This window comes from Palaemon carinicauda, chromosome 34, assembly GCF_036898095.1.
Source record: "Palaemon carinicauda isolate YSFRI2023 chromosome 34, ASM3689809v2, whole genome shotgun sequence".
In the NCBI taxonomy this organism is placed as follows: Eukaryota; Metazoa; Arthropoda; class Malacostraca; order Decapoda; family Palaemonidae; genus Palaemon; species Palaemon carinicauda.
In genome coordinates this window covers 38910621-38925620 of record NC_090758.1, presented here as the reverse complement: position 1 = coordinate 38925620, position 15000 = coordinate 38910621, and the positions used below count along the sequence as shown (strand labels likewise).

The following is a 15000-nucleotide window of genomic DNA, read 5'->3' as shown; positions in this document are numbered from 1 at the left end:
TCAAACTGAATCGGTTTGACTCCATTTTCCTCCAAATACAGCTTGACCTCGGGATCCCTTAGAAAGTCCATGATGATGTTGGCTCCAGCTACTAGTTGAGTGCCCATGTCAGAAATGCATAACTCTGGCAAACCAAACTCAAAACAATGTAACTGGAAGGCTCTTAAGAACTCCTTTACCGACAAGTCATAGCAAAGTTTTAAATTAATTGCCCTACTCCAATTACAAGTTATACATAATAACCAGACTTTAACCTTTTGACTGTTATTATGCACAAAATATGGACCCATATAATCCATAAAAATATACCTGAAAGGAATTTCTGGTGCATTAATTCTGAAATCTCTGTAAGAGTTCTGGTTAAGCTTGATAGCCCTTTCATTAAAACGTCGACACACAACACAAGACTTCAACACCTTTTTAACTGTAGAATAAGACTTAGACATCCAAAACATTTTACGCATCTCTGACAAGACAGAATACACACCTGCATGAGCAAACCGTTCATGATAATCTCTGATAATCAATGTAGTTAAAGTACTATCCTTAGACAACAAAATAGGAAACCTATACCTCCCTTCATCTTTAAGTCTGGACAGCTTACTTCGTACTCTTAACAGTCCTTCTCTGTCAATATAAATATTAAGTTGTCCAACTATTCTTGGCACGTCCTTAAGTAAACGTTCACTAGAGTTAAAATATTCAAGTTCTTCAGCAAAATAACATCCCTGGTCCCTGGACAGCAACAATCTACTAGCCTCTGCAAAAAAATTATGATCACTGCGAAAAGTCTTTAAATGGTTAAATTTGTCAGGATCCCTAGCCATCACCTTAATTTTCAGCTTATTGACAAACAATAAAACATTGCGATAAATCAAAATTAATCTATGAAAGCTAGAAACTCTTGAAGTCATCTGAAAATGTTCAATTTCTATATCCTTACTACTAATGTAGGCACCCAAACTGTTTACTGGTATCTGAATATCCATTTTGGGATCTGGTACCACAAACTCCAAAGTATCCTTACTATGTTCCATTCTTGGAGCATTTACAAGGTCTGGACCTGTAAGGTAGTTAGTTTGCATGAGTGATTTATAAGAGAGACAACGTGTAATACAATCCCCGGGATTTTCTTCTCCAGATACAAACGAAAATATAACTGGGTGTTTTAAGCACAGTTCACTAATCTCGTGTAACCTGTTTTTCACAAACACAGAACATTTCTGTAGTTTATCAAGATTGTGAGTGTGCGAATATATCCAAGATAAAGCTACAAGGCTATCTGAATAAACCCTTAATTCCTGAATCTTAATAGGTTTAATGCAAGAGGGACCCGATAATTCTTTGTATAAATCTAAGAGACATTCCACTGCTAAGGCAATACTTTGTAGTTCAAGGGAAGGCATACTTTTAGATTGAAGGTTTTTTCCTACCATACGATTTTTTGCAAAAGCAAAACTTAGCTTACCTGTGGAAATACACTGTATGTATATCACTACTCCAAATATACATTTGCTACTGTCAGAATAAGCTATCAGCTTGTAAGTGTCATCTCTGCTTCCCGCAAACCTAGGAACTTTGATGACAGGAGCAGCATTTGCTTGCTTAGCAATATTTTGCCATTCTCTCGAACGTTCTTTATCCAGTGCTTGATCCCAACTCAAGTGTTGATCACATTGTAATCTGTGTAGGAAGAGCCTGCTTCTATTAAGTAAAGGGCCATTAAAATTATAAAGATCATACTGCGACGCAATAGTACGTAAAACTTCCCTCTTGGTATTGGCCTTAATGTCAAGATTTATGGGCTTGGTGGATAAACAGTCCTTTTCCCGATCCCACACTAAACCAAGCAACTTTACGTTCCTATCAGTCTTAACCTCATTCTCTGAATCTATGATTTCTTGCAAATTAGAATCATTTGTTATGAACTGTTGTAACCTAAAATGGTAGGGTTCAAAAATACCTTTAACCTGTTTATAGGCCCATTCAAGTTCAGCAGAAGAATCAAAAGCAATGGCACAGTTGTCCATATAACTCAACTGATATATCAGTTTTTTGAGTTCGACCAGAGACTTACTTTCATCATCAATATCGAGGATCAAAATCTTATACAAAGCTAACATTAGCAGTGCTGGACTACATCTTAATCCAAAACTTAGCCTAACATTCTTAAAAGCTACAATAGTATAGTCTTTCTTTTCTACATCACGGAACCATAAACAAAGTAACCTGTTACTGTCCACGTCGTTTAAAGATAAATTATTAAAGGCCTGACAAATATCGAAACACAGCAAATTAAATCCAAACCTCAGATGCAATAATGCTGCTACAATCTTTTGATTTAAAGTAGGGCCTGGAAAAATGGCTTGGTTGTGACTAATTGTTAGTCCCCCACCCTTACTCTTTTGGCAAAGATTAGAGAGGTACACAACTCTACATTTAGTAGTTTCTCTGTTCAATTTAAATACACCCATGTGGGGAAGGAAACTATGACTTGGGTGTTCTTCTAGGAACTGGGGAAGATTGTCAATTCTCTGAATTATTCCACTCTTTAACTGGTCTTTAAATACTTTGTCCATAAGGGATAATTTATTTTCGTCTTTTTGAAGTTTCTTCAAATTAGATTTTAACACCATTAAAGCCAACTCATAATTTGTACCCAATAGATGAGCCACCTTAAAATTCCACAAAAGAGGGACTACAATCCTACCATCACCATCTCTTACCATATTATCAAGGGCATACTTTACTAGCTTGTTATTAAGCTCTGAATCTTCAGCTTCTGGGCCTCCGTTACTCATGTTCGTGTACCTGGAACAATTCTCCTCCAAAACATGGTTTAATGCTTTTTCAAGCTGAGATTCTATAAGGTTTCCCTTCTCGTCCAATATGGAAAATTCTGTAGGGAGTAAACTTTCTTCAATGGTAAGGTCAGATAAAAGACAACTGTTAATATTCATATCAATATTGAACTCTGGAACTGTAGCCATATTACCACTACTAACTTTATATGGTAAATAAGGAAGATCTTGAAGGAGTTGGTCTGTATTACCCTGCAATAATATCCCTGCCTGGGTTTCAGCATAAACTGAAGTTCTATTTAACCCAAATAAAATCTCATTCTGAGGTAAGCAGTGGCATGACTTTGACCCTAGAATGAAGTCGACATTATCAATAAAGTTATCATGACATGAAAGGTTCTTATCAGCTAACATGTAACCTCTGTCTTTGAATCCTTGTACAACTTTACCCAATTGAGGAAGCTTCAATGAAATACTTATACTTGGAATGCATAAAGCCTTAACTACTTTAACAACCCCATTAATTTCAACATTGGCTTCTACCAACCTGGTTAAATATTTCCGAGAAGAATTTATACCATTCAAAGTTAATGATACATTATCCCTGATCACCTTAAGGTTCAGGTTTTCAGCCACTGTACTGGAAATAAAATTAGATTGACAGCCACTATCTTTAAGGCCTCTAATCAACAGTTTACCCTCAATATTACATGTAAATGTAGGTAAAATGGACTCTACATCAGAGTCTACCTGAAAAGCTTCAGTTACATTAACAACACTACTATTGGTTTGCTTACGAGATTTTTCATCCTTTTTAGGCATACTCTTTTCACTTTTTGAGCTAGACTGAAAAGACTTAACATCCTGTTTAACATTATCATCCAATTTCAGACACAAAAAATTAAAATGCCAATCTCCACAGTGTTTACAGCGACTATGAAATCTATACCTACAAGCGTTACTCTCATGATTCAAATTTGAACACTTAATGCAGCCTCGTAAGTTTTCAAGTTTATCAAGCTTAGAACTGGGTGAACAATATTTTGTACACTTAAAAATTGGATGATTTGCTTCAGTGCCATCAAGTTTAGTACAAATACTGCAAGGCTTGAAGGTTTTTGACTTACCTGTTTCAGGTTTTATATTAATGGCCATAGCAGAAGCGGCATTGTCAGCAGAAATTTGATTAGTTTCCTTTGGGGCCACATTCTTGCGATTGGGTTTTCCCTGCCTTTGGCTTGCCAAATACCGCTCAGTAGCTTCAAAATAATTTTCTAGAATATCACTCAATTTTGGTTTATGATTATTAGTAATTTGGATAAAGTGATTCCTAAAGGATATATTCATTCCTTCCCAAATGAAATATTGAAGCACTGAGTCAATATCAATCTGTAGCTTTCGTACCCTTTCAACAATTAAACGAACTCTGGAAATGAAATCATACGGGTCAGCACTATCATTAAGCCTAAGTTCCGACAATTGTTTCAGAATATTGAATTTCTGAGTATCACTCGATGCAAAAGCTTTAATTAACAAGTCCTTGGCAAAAGAATAACCTCGCTTATCAGCCTCTAAAGAGTTTAATAAAATGAGTGCCCTACCAGTAATCTGTTGTTTCAACAAAAGCAGTTTGTCATACTCTGGATAGTTAAATTTACTAATAGTGTCTTCAAATTCACAAAGAAACCTATCCAAGTCTTCATCCTCAGAGCTACCATACGTAGGAAGGGGAGCAACTGGACTCTTGAGCAAACTACGAGCTGCACTTTGATCACTAGTAGATGGCACAGATGACTTACCATTCGAAGAATCAACAGCCAATAAACATTCTAAAAGCTTGTCTTCATAATTATGACACATCTGTAACTCTTGCTCAGACTTTGCTTCCTCCTCCTCTGTACTCCACTGTTCATATTTCAGTGATAAAATCTGTTTATCTAAATCCTCCAACCTGTGCATCCAATTCTCAAACTGCAACTTTAATTTACCCTTTTCTGCTAAAGACATAGAAGGAAACGTAAAAATGTTATGATGATTCTCGGTAATACACTTTCGTATATACTTACGAGAATTAACAAGCACTTTAAGTTGACTAGACATTGTGAAAAGGAAAAATCGAACAAAATTAACTGGAAAAAAAGGTCTAATACCAAAAATATCACGACACTGAAAACGACCCGAGCCAAAAATCGCTCAAAAAATGTAATAAGCTAAAAAATATCGAAATATTCACTTTCATCCCTAACTTACGCAAAAACATCTGGGCGGAAAACTGAACAAATTCATCAATCCTGTCACGGTCGCCATATTCGAAAATAATAGAGAGATGTAAAAAAATACGAATGCAAAAAATTCAAGCATTTATTAGGTGAATCTGAAGCAACACTTTCAGCAAGGTAAAAAGCTATCTTGAACTATTACATTCCCAGGAAGACCACGAAGCCGCCCAGATGTTTGGTACCCTAGGCACTGGTTACCAAATCCCCCTACACTTCGAATACCTCGAATCCTAAAATAACAAAAGAAAGCTGTCAATCAACGAGACAAAATTCAATATCTGTGACAAGACAAAGTTACAAAAGTTTTCTAAAATTTAATATCACAGTTAATTAAAGGATCTCGCAAGTGTAAAAAAAATTGACTGACTTAAAGAGATAATTAAGGAATCGAGATTATTTTTAGAAGTTTGATGAAGGCGCACTAAAATAATAGGGCAACTTTAAAGTCTTGTTCTGTGTGCCAAACGGAACGAGACCTACCTCAAAGAATGCCTTGCGCTGGTTTGTTCAGTTGAGTAATCCATTCAGGTGCGTAATCCATTCCGGTGCAATAATCCATCCAACGGTCACCAACTTGATAACATCTTGATGGAAAGTTTCTTTGGACGTAGCAGCAGATCTCGTTTCCCGCCCATCAGTAATTACGAAAGCAGGGATGATTAACGTGAAGTCTTACACGAAACGCATGGTAAAGTTATTCTCACTGTGAAACAGCACACGACTTCATGCAATACTGAAAATAATATTCACGTCAATTTATAAGAATATTAGCCACTTGTGTTCACCGTGAAGAGTGGAAGGAATCTGCCCCGTCTTGGATAACCTTCGCCAAGGTAAACAGTAGTTTTAAGCGGCGGTGGCGATAAAACGCGTAACTAGCATTCAAGGTAGTTACGCTCATTAAGGTATATAAATGGTGTCTCGAACTATTTAAAGCACACAGCAAGGATTATGCAATTAATTAAATAATAAGATCCTTTAATCTTACTGCGTATCAGTCAAAATACAAGGAAACCAGAAAAATAAAAAAAATTGAAAAATGTACTATAGATACAGTTTTTCGTATATATATATATATATATATATATATATATATATATATATATATATATATATTAGATAGCGCATATTAAGAGTTACCAATTAGAACTTACTGTTTGGAACAAGCTATTTCAGAACCATCCATTTAGAAATATGCTGTTTTGGCATACTAGCTATTTTGGAACTAGCTGTTTTGGTATACTAGCTATTTTGGAACTAGCTTTCTTGGTATACTAGCTATTTTGGAACTAGCCGTTTTGCACTAGCTATTTTGGAACTAGCTATAGAGGGACTAGCTATTTTGTCGTACAATCGATAAGATAAATGATAGACCAAATAAAGTAGAATTTACAAGAGTTGACAAAAAAGAATTTATGAAGATATATGGATTTACAGATGCTTCCTTTAATACACATGAGAGAAGCATAAGTGGCAATCTGATTTTACTAGGAAGTAAGAGAAATAGACGTGTGGTCCCTATTAACTCGAAGTCAAAGACTATCCAGAAGGTATGTCATTCTGCAAAAACGGCTGAAACCAGAAGTATGACTAAGATTATTGATAACAGTCAGTTTTTTGCGAGTCAGATTGAACAGTTATTATTTGGTCAGTATGGAAAGAGAATTCCAATCAAATTGTTCACAGATTCAATACCCCTGCTAGAATCTGCTGGGAGTACCAAGCAGGTTGAGGAAAGGCTTCTCAGGAACAGCATACAGGAGATGAAAGACATGTTGACTGAGGGCTGTATTGAGTCTTACAGTTGGCTGGATGGAAAGAAAGACATGATTGCAGATGTTCTAACAAAAGAATGTAAATTGAATGAAGATCTTGAAATGATAATGCAGGAAAATAAACTTAAGTTTGCAAGTAACGAGGATAATCTTATGAAATACAAAGATGGAGAGATCATGTTAATTAACAAGACTGAAAAGCAGGAAAAGGAGTAGTAACACTTTTACTGCTTAGATCATACCTGCATTAGCTATTCAGAATTGGTTTTGCCTGATGTCTGGTGCAGTACAAAATTATGTAATAATATCACATTTTCTTCAATCTTTCTCTCTAGTGAATTTAGAATAAAAATCCTATATATTTTCATGACAACTGACGTAAGTATGATGGCTCTGTAATTATTTTGTTTGCCATTTTCCCCGACACCCCTAGCCCCCTTTCATCAGGTTTTGTCTCTTCATGCCACATTTTACAAAATAACTTATTAAGTATTCTGGGATTCACTTAATTTTCAGCCAGTTCCATCTCACCAGTTATTCCACCATGACCAAGGGCTTTCCATCTCCTGAGTTTTTCAATACTAGCTTCGATTTCAAACACACTGGAGTAATCCATGGGAACATCAAGATGTTCATGCATATCATTCAAATTATTCACTTTGTCTTTCCTATTAATGACCTCACTTTGCCTTTCTTCATCCTCGGTTGTTAAAACAGACCCATCTCTCTTTTTTATGGCCATATGCTCCATCTACTTGGCTCCCATATAAATTTCATCAATAATTCTATGTGCAATTCTTACAACATAACTGCTCCCTGAGTTCATAGCTTAGTTAGCCTTATCTGCTTTCCTGTCTAAATATCCCCCCCCCCTTATTCTTGGCTTTTATTTTGACCTCTATCGATACTGGATTACTTAGCACCCTCTACTTTGTAATTTTCCTTACTTCCTCGAAAACCTTCAACATTCAATTTCTGTCTTTGTTTCTTTTTATAGTATCCTAAGTATCACTTGATACCCATGGCTTTTCCTTTTAAGTGCATGTCCCGAAACCTGACTACTAACTACTGATATATGTCCTTAATACCACACCATTTTTCATCAAGTGTCTCTCCTTCATATCTCAAAATCTCTAATAATTCAAATAGATTCCTATATTCAATTGCAGATGTTTCTCTGTGATCATCTTGCACAAGCTTGGTTGTATCAAACCTAGGTATTCTATCTACATTTCTGTTGAGTGTTTTCAGTTTTAATTTCAGTGTGTCAACGAGGACCTGGTGATCACTACCAATATCTGCACTTCACAGGCTTCTCACATTTCTGGCCTCCTTCTCTCTTTATTAATTGTTATGTGATCTATTTTATTTCAGCAAATGCCACATGGTGAAGTCCATGTATATTTGTTGATGTCCTTTTGCTGGAAAAGAGTACCTCCAATGACAAGATTTTCATTTGACGAGTTTCTGAACATCAACGTAAAGTGTTTCAAGAACTGTTTATAGATCACAAGCTTCTGAATCAACGGTTTTTAATCAGGTTTGGACAAAGAACCGCCAAATCCAACTATGGAAATAATTATTCCACCTTTCCTGACTGCAAAATACACTAGTCACCCTCCTTGTTACCCTGGTCATCAAATGTAATTAAATATAGGACAAAGAGGTCTGGAACTTTTTTTTATAACATTCCAGCCACCCATTGAAATACTACAACTAGAGAGTTATTGGGTCCTTTGACTTGACTAGCCAGACAGTATCACATTGGATCCCTCTCACTTGTTACGGCTCCATTTTTCTTCGCCTACAAATAAACTGAATTAGTCTGGCCTATTCTTTTCACAGTCTGCTCTGTCCTCATTGAACGGACAGAACTGTGATTACCAGACAATTCTTTCTTACGCAAGTGTTAAACTAATGCAATGTAATTGTTCAGTGGCTACTTTCCTCTTGGTAAGCGTGGAAGAGACTCTTTAGCTATGATAGGCAGCTCTTCTAGGAGAAGATTGGTGCCGTAAGCTTCGGTACCATGGTCTTCCACTGCCTTGGGGAAGAGATCTCTCGCCTCAAGGAACTCTTCGACACACTATTATATATTATATTTTTCTTCTCTTGTATCTTTTTAAGCTTTTAAAGTTTGTAATGCACATGGATGGTCTGTTGTTATTGTTCTCAGCCTATTTCTTTTAATTGTTCACTAATTCTCTTGTAGTTTATTCATTGTCTTAATTGATTTTCTAACTGTGGTGTTTTATCTTGTTGGAACTCTTGAGCTTATGGCATCATCACATCCCGGTTTTCTGACTAAGGTTGTAACGTGGCTACTAGTACTACTACTACTACTACTACTACTACTACTACTACTACTACTACTACTAATAATAATAATAATAATAATAACAATAATATGTGATGAGACAAAGGGTACAATCAGTGAGAGTAACGGTGGAAGGGATGAGGAGTTCTATGATAATTAAGGATATGAGGAACATATGCACTAATATTGAATTCATGAAAGATTTCACTGGGGACATTTAAGGAAGTGAAAGACAGTCATTCTGAACATTTCAACTTTATAAGACAGAAGCAGCTAGAGGAGATGCAAAAAAAAAAAAGGGGGGGGGGGTCAAAACAAGAAAATATTATAAGGCAGAGACAGTCAACGACAGCATCAGTAAAAGGGAAATGGTTAAATGAGGGGTCTCTTAAATTACGCTACCGCTTCTCTCTCTCTCTCTCTCTCTCTCTCTCTCTCTCTCTCTCTCTCTCTCTCTCTCTCTCTCTCTCTCTCTCCATGAAGAGAACACGTAGAACTACAGAAAAAAAAAACAGATAAAGTATTCCAGAACCAATATCGACTCTAATGATACTTAGAGGAAAGAGGAAGGAAAATGGAAAATAGGAAAAAAAAGGTGAAGTGAAACTATGGAGATGAGGAATAGGGAGAGCAGAGTACAGAAGAGAATAGGGAAGAAAGGAATAGGGCAAGGGTAACGATGACGACGACTATCAGAGAGGAGGAAATTAATATAGGAAAGATGAAAAAGAGGAGCTGATAAGGGAAGGGCAAACAAATATTAGAAGGCAGAGAACAGCAAGGACAGAGGTGGAATTAGCTCTCTCTCTCTCTCTCTCTCTCTCTCTCTCTCTCTCTCTAAAATATATGTCCTTTGACAGTGATGATTTAACAGTAAATGAGCAATACGTGATATAAAATGTTGAATACTCTGAGCGAACAAGATATAATGAGAGTGTATGTCCTGTAGAGAGTAGGGTTCCCCTGCTGTGGAGGACCGGGAAAAAAAAAAAACAGCCGTCAGAATAAAAGTAAAGTATAAAAAATTCAAGTGTAATGATATCTTTAAAAATTGAAACAAGAACAACGAAAGTGGAAACAGCCCAGTGTCACTAAGCCTTTCAAGCACAGCATGTTCCACCTACTGATAATGCCAGTGAGACATGCATACTACGTTGCAGTACTTAGGTGAACTAAGGAAATATCTGGTGTCGATAAATATCCAACATGTTAAACAGATAAGGCGACAATACAGTAAATTGCACTGTTACCAGATGGAGAAGAATATGGACTTCATACCAACATAATAATAATAATGATAATAATATTAATCCAAAACATTCCCATGATTTAGACAGATGGAGAGTGAATGGTTGTATATATATATATATATATATATATATATATATATATATATATATATATATATATATATATATATATATATATATATATATATATATATATATATATACATATATATATATGTATATGTATATATATATATATATATATATATATATATATATATATATATATATATATATATATATATATATATATGTATATATAAAAGGTAGCCGAAATTGCAAATATTTTCCATTATCAGATATAATGTCCTGCAGTGGACAATAAAGACCAAACTGTACAAATCTAGTGTCATGCATAAAATGAAAATGTTCTATAAAGTGAATAATCAATATCAAACAAGTCTACATTGATATCATTATGCATACACGTAGCGCATTCAGCCACACCCCTACACAATAAGCACACCTTTGTGCTAATTTTCATTATCATAATTTTAAAAAAGATATTAAAAAAAAAAATTTAGAGCTAATAACTACAAATTAAGGCCGGTTGCTCATTCCAAATAAGACACCAAACCCATTACAATAAATCCTTTGGTGTCGTATCCACTTACTTGGTAATGGGAGTAGATTCCTGCCGGGTGAGGCCGATGCCACAGCGCTAAAATTGCCGTTTCATTCCGGTACCACATGATGAACCTCCCAGGTGCATTGGGTCCTGAAGGGAGTAGGGGGAGATTAACAAATGTAAGGTTTATAAACATGCATTAAAATACAAAATTTTCCGTTTGTTTTATGAAGAGGAAAGGACACAGTCCCTTCGAAAGCTGAAAATTTATGTTTATTTTTTTTCTCTATAATTTGTGGGTTTATTATTATTACTATTATTATTATTACTAGCCAAGCTACAACCCTAGTTGGAAAAGCAAGATGCTATAAGCCCAAGGGCTCCAACAGGGAAAAATAGCCCAGTGAAGAAAGGAAATAAGGAGGTAAATAAATAATGAGAATAAATTAGCAATAAATCATTCTGAAAACAGTAACAGCGTCAAAACAGATATGTCCTATACAAACTATTAACAACGTCAAAAACAGATATGTCATATATAAACTATAAAAAGACTCCTGTCAGCCTGGTCAACATCAAAGCATTTGCTCCAACTTTGACCTTTTGAAGTTCTACTGATTCAGCTACCCGATTAGGATGATCATTCCACAACTTGGTAACAGCTGGAATAAAACTTCTAGAATACTGTGTAGTATTGAGCCTCATGATGGAAAAGGCCTGGCTATTAGAATTAACTGCCTGCCTAGTATTACGAACAGGATAGAATTGACCAGGGAGATCTGAATGTAAAGGATGGTCAGAGCTATGAAAAATTTTATGCAACATGCATAATGAACTAATTGAACGACAGTGCCAAAGATTAATATCTAGATCAAGAATAAGAAATTGGATAGACCGTAAGTTTCTGTCCAACAAATTAAGATGAGAATCAGCAGCTGAAGACCGGACAGGAGAACAATACTCAAAACAAGGTAGAATGCAAGACTTAAAACACTTCTTCAGAATAGATTGATCACCGATAATCTTGAAAGACTTTCTCAATAAGCCTATTTTTTGTGCATTTGAAGAAGACACAGACCTTATATGTTTCTCAAAAGTAAATTTGCTCTCGAGAATCACACCTAAACTTTTAAAAGAGTCATACAAATTTAAAGAAACATTATCAATACTGAGATCTGGATGTTGAGGAGCCACCGTCCTTGATCTACTTACAATCATACTTTGAGTTTTGTAAGGATTCAACTTCATACCCCATAATTTGCACCATGCACTGATTTTAGCTAAATCTCTATTAAGGGATTCACCAACCACAGATCTACATTCAGAGGATGGAATAGATGCAAAAAGAGTAGCATCATCTGCATATGCAACAAGCTTGTTTTCTAGGCCAAACCACATGTCATGTGTATATAGTATGAAAAGTAATGGGCCAAGAACACTACCCTGTGGAACACCGGATATCACATTCCTATACTCACTATGGTGCCCATCAGCAACAACTCTTTATGATCTATTACTTAAAAAATCGATAATAATGCTAAGAAACGACCCACCCACTCCCAACTGTTTCAGTTTGAAAACAAGGGCCTCATGATTAACACGGTCAAAGGCAGCATTAAAATCAAAGCCAATCATACGAACTTCCTGACCACAATCAAGGGATTTCTGTACAGCATTGGAGATTGTAAGAAGGGCATCACATGCTCCAAAGCCTTTACGAAAACCAAATTGCAAACTAGGGAGTAGATGAGTACCTTCAGCAAACCTATTAAGACGTTTTGCCAGATAACTTTCAAAAACTTTAGATAATATGGGAGTTATGGAAATTGGGCGGTAATCAGTGGGACTTGAGCTACCACGAGCACATTTACAAAGAGGAGTAATATTACCAATTCTCCAACAAGTTCTTAAAAGCTCCTCTTCTTGCTAACTTGCGCAAAATAACAGATAACTTTGGAGCTAAGAAATCTGCTGTCTTTATAAAAAAAAAAAAATACCATTCGGGTCTATAACACCATAAGCATTAAGGTCCTTCAACAGAGCTTTGATCTCACGAGATCGGAAAGCTAAACTAGTTAGTTTAGCCTCAGGAAAACAGGAATGAGGAAGTTCAAGTTTTTCATTACTCTGTTTACTGTCAAAAACATCAGCCAACAGGGTTGCCTTTTTCTTTGGACAGTGAGTGACTGACCCATTTGGTTAAGTAAAGGAGGAACTGTTGCATCTACACCAAAGAGTGCAGATTTAAGGGTAGACCACCATTTATGTTCCTGAGTTGTACCAGAAAGGGTTTCTTTTATGGTTAAATTGTACTCCTTTTCAGTTGAGGCATAAACTCTCTGAGCAAAAGCTCGAAGCTGAGTATAGTAGTTCCAGGTCAAATCTGATCTGTTACCCTTCCAACGGTGATAGGCCTCCTGCTTCTCCAAATAGGCACGTCTACAATCATCATTGAACCATGGTTTGTCATTCACTCGGTACCTTAGCACACGAGAAGGGATATGCCTATCAATTATGTTGACTAGATTCTCATTCAAAGGGACAACAGGATCTACACTACTATATAATTATGACCAATTCAAGTACAAAAGATCATGCAAAATCCCATTCCAGTCTGCTTGGGATTTCATATAAATTTTACAAGAGTATGATATATCAGGGACAGGCTGCTCAGTCTTCACTACTAATGAAATCAAGTATGATTAAATGTCCCGACTGGAGAACCAACCTTACTAGTTATAACGCCAGGGGAGTCAGTGTATACGAGGTCCAAGCTATTACCAGACCTGTGAGTAGCTTCATTTATAATTTGCTCACAGCCTGATTCAGAGGCAAAGTCTAAAGCTCCTAAGCCATGGCGATCGGTAGGAGAGATATATATCACCAACAAAGACAAAAGAAGCCTATCTGTCATCTCCTTGTATCTTAGCCATAATGGTAAGAAGACAATCAAAGATAGAATCATCCATGTCTGGATTCCGGTAGATCGAACACAAATAAAAGTTGTTATGCCTGCCACAAACTTTTATTACCTGAATCTCATGACATCCACATTGATAGCAGGACTTACGAGAAGCAGGGTACTCCGTCCTAATATACACCGCCATTCCCCTGGTCCTAGGGATGGCATCACGTTTCAACATTAATGGCTTTTTAAAACCAGTTATAAGGAGCTCAGATGAGTGCCTCATATTAGAAACCAAAGTTTCTGAGCACAAAAGAATATCATACTGTCTGGGCGCAACTGTAAGGTCTTGGATATTTTCATGAAGACCACGAATATTGCAATACAGAAAACGACATTGACGAAATCTAGGACGTACTGGTCCCGGATTTTCCTCAATGTCTCCAGAGAGCATAATAATTAATAGAAATAAAAATAGACATCATACTTAAAAACTAGACTAGCGAGAATTATAACAAAAACAATATGTACAGAATTATAAATAAAGTGATTGATGATACCCATAGACAATAGTAAAAAGTTGGAAAAACTGGTCAACATGGAGAAGCCGATACACCATGCAAGGGTAAATACCCTCCAGGATAGCCACTTCAACTGAAGGGAGGACAGTAAGGATGGCTTTGAGAAGAAAAAGAATCAGAAAAGGAAAAGACAACCTCTTGATAAACTACCAGGCATCCATGGCCTTTCTATTAAGCCTGCCCAACACACCATTTTAAAAAAAAAGAGGAAGAAAAAAAAATATACGAAAGAATAGTGTGCCTGAGTGTACCCTCAAGCAAGAGAACTCTAACCCAAGACAGTGGAAGACCATGGTACAGAGGCTATGGCATTACCCAAGACTAGAGAACAATGGTTTAATTTTGGAGTGTCCTTCTCCTAGAAGAGCGGCTTACCATAGCTAAAGAGTCTCTTCTACCCTTACCAAGAGGAAAGTACACTGAACAAATTTCAGTACAGTAATTAACCCCTTGGGTGAAGAAGTGTTAAGTATCTCATTGTTGTC

The 15000-nt window shown here is 36.2% G+C and overlaps 1 protein-coding gene across 23 annotated transcripts in view; it reads right to left on the bottom strand.

Moving 5' to 3' along the window:
* Positions 1-15000, bottom strand: part of LOC137627117 (tyrosine-protein phosphatase 10D-like) — a 616151-nt gene that overhangs the window by 443766 nt on the left and 157385 nt on the right. For 15 of the 23 annotated variants that reach the window (XR_011041117.1, XR_011041112.1, XR_011041114.1 and 12 more), the window contains one exon: positions 11076-11179. The exons of the other annotated variants lie outside the window; for them this stretch is intronic. Coding sequence is in view for 1 of the 15 variants with exons in the window: in XM_068358160.1 (XP_068214261.1) it covers positions 11076-11179 (104 nt within the window). In the remaining 14 variants the exon portion in view is untranslated. The remainder of the gene's footprint in view (positions 1-11075; positions 11180-15000) is intronic. 23 annotated transcript variants of the gene reach the window in all.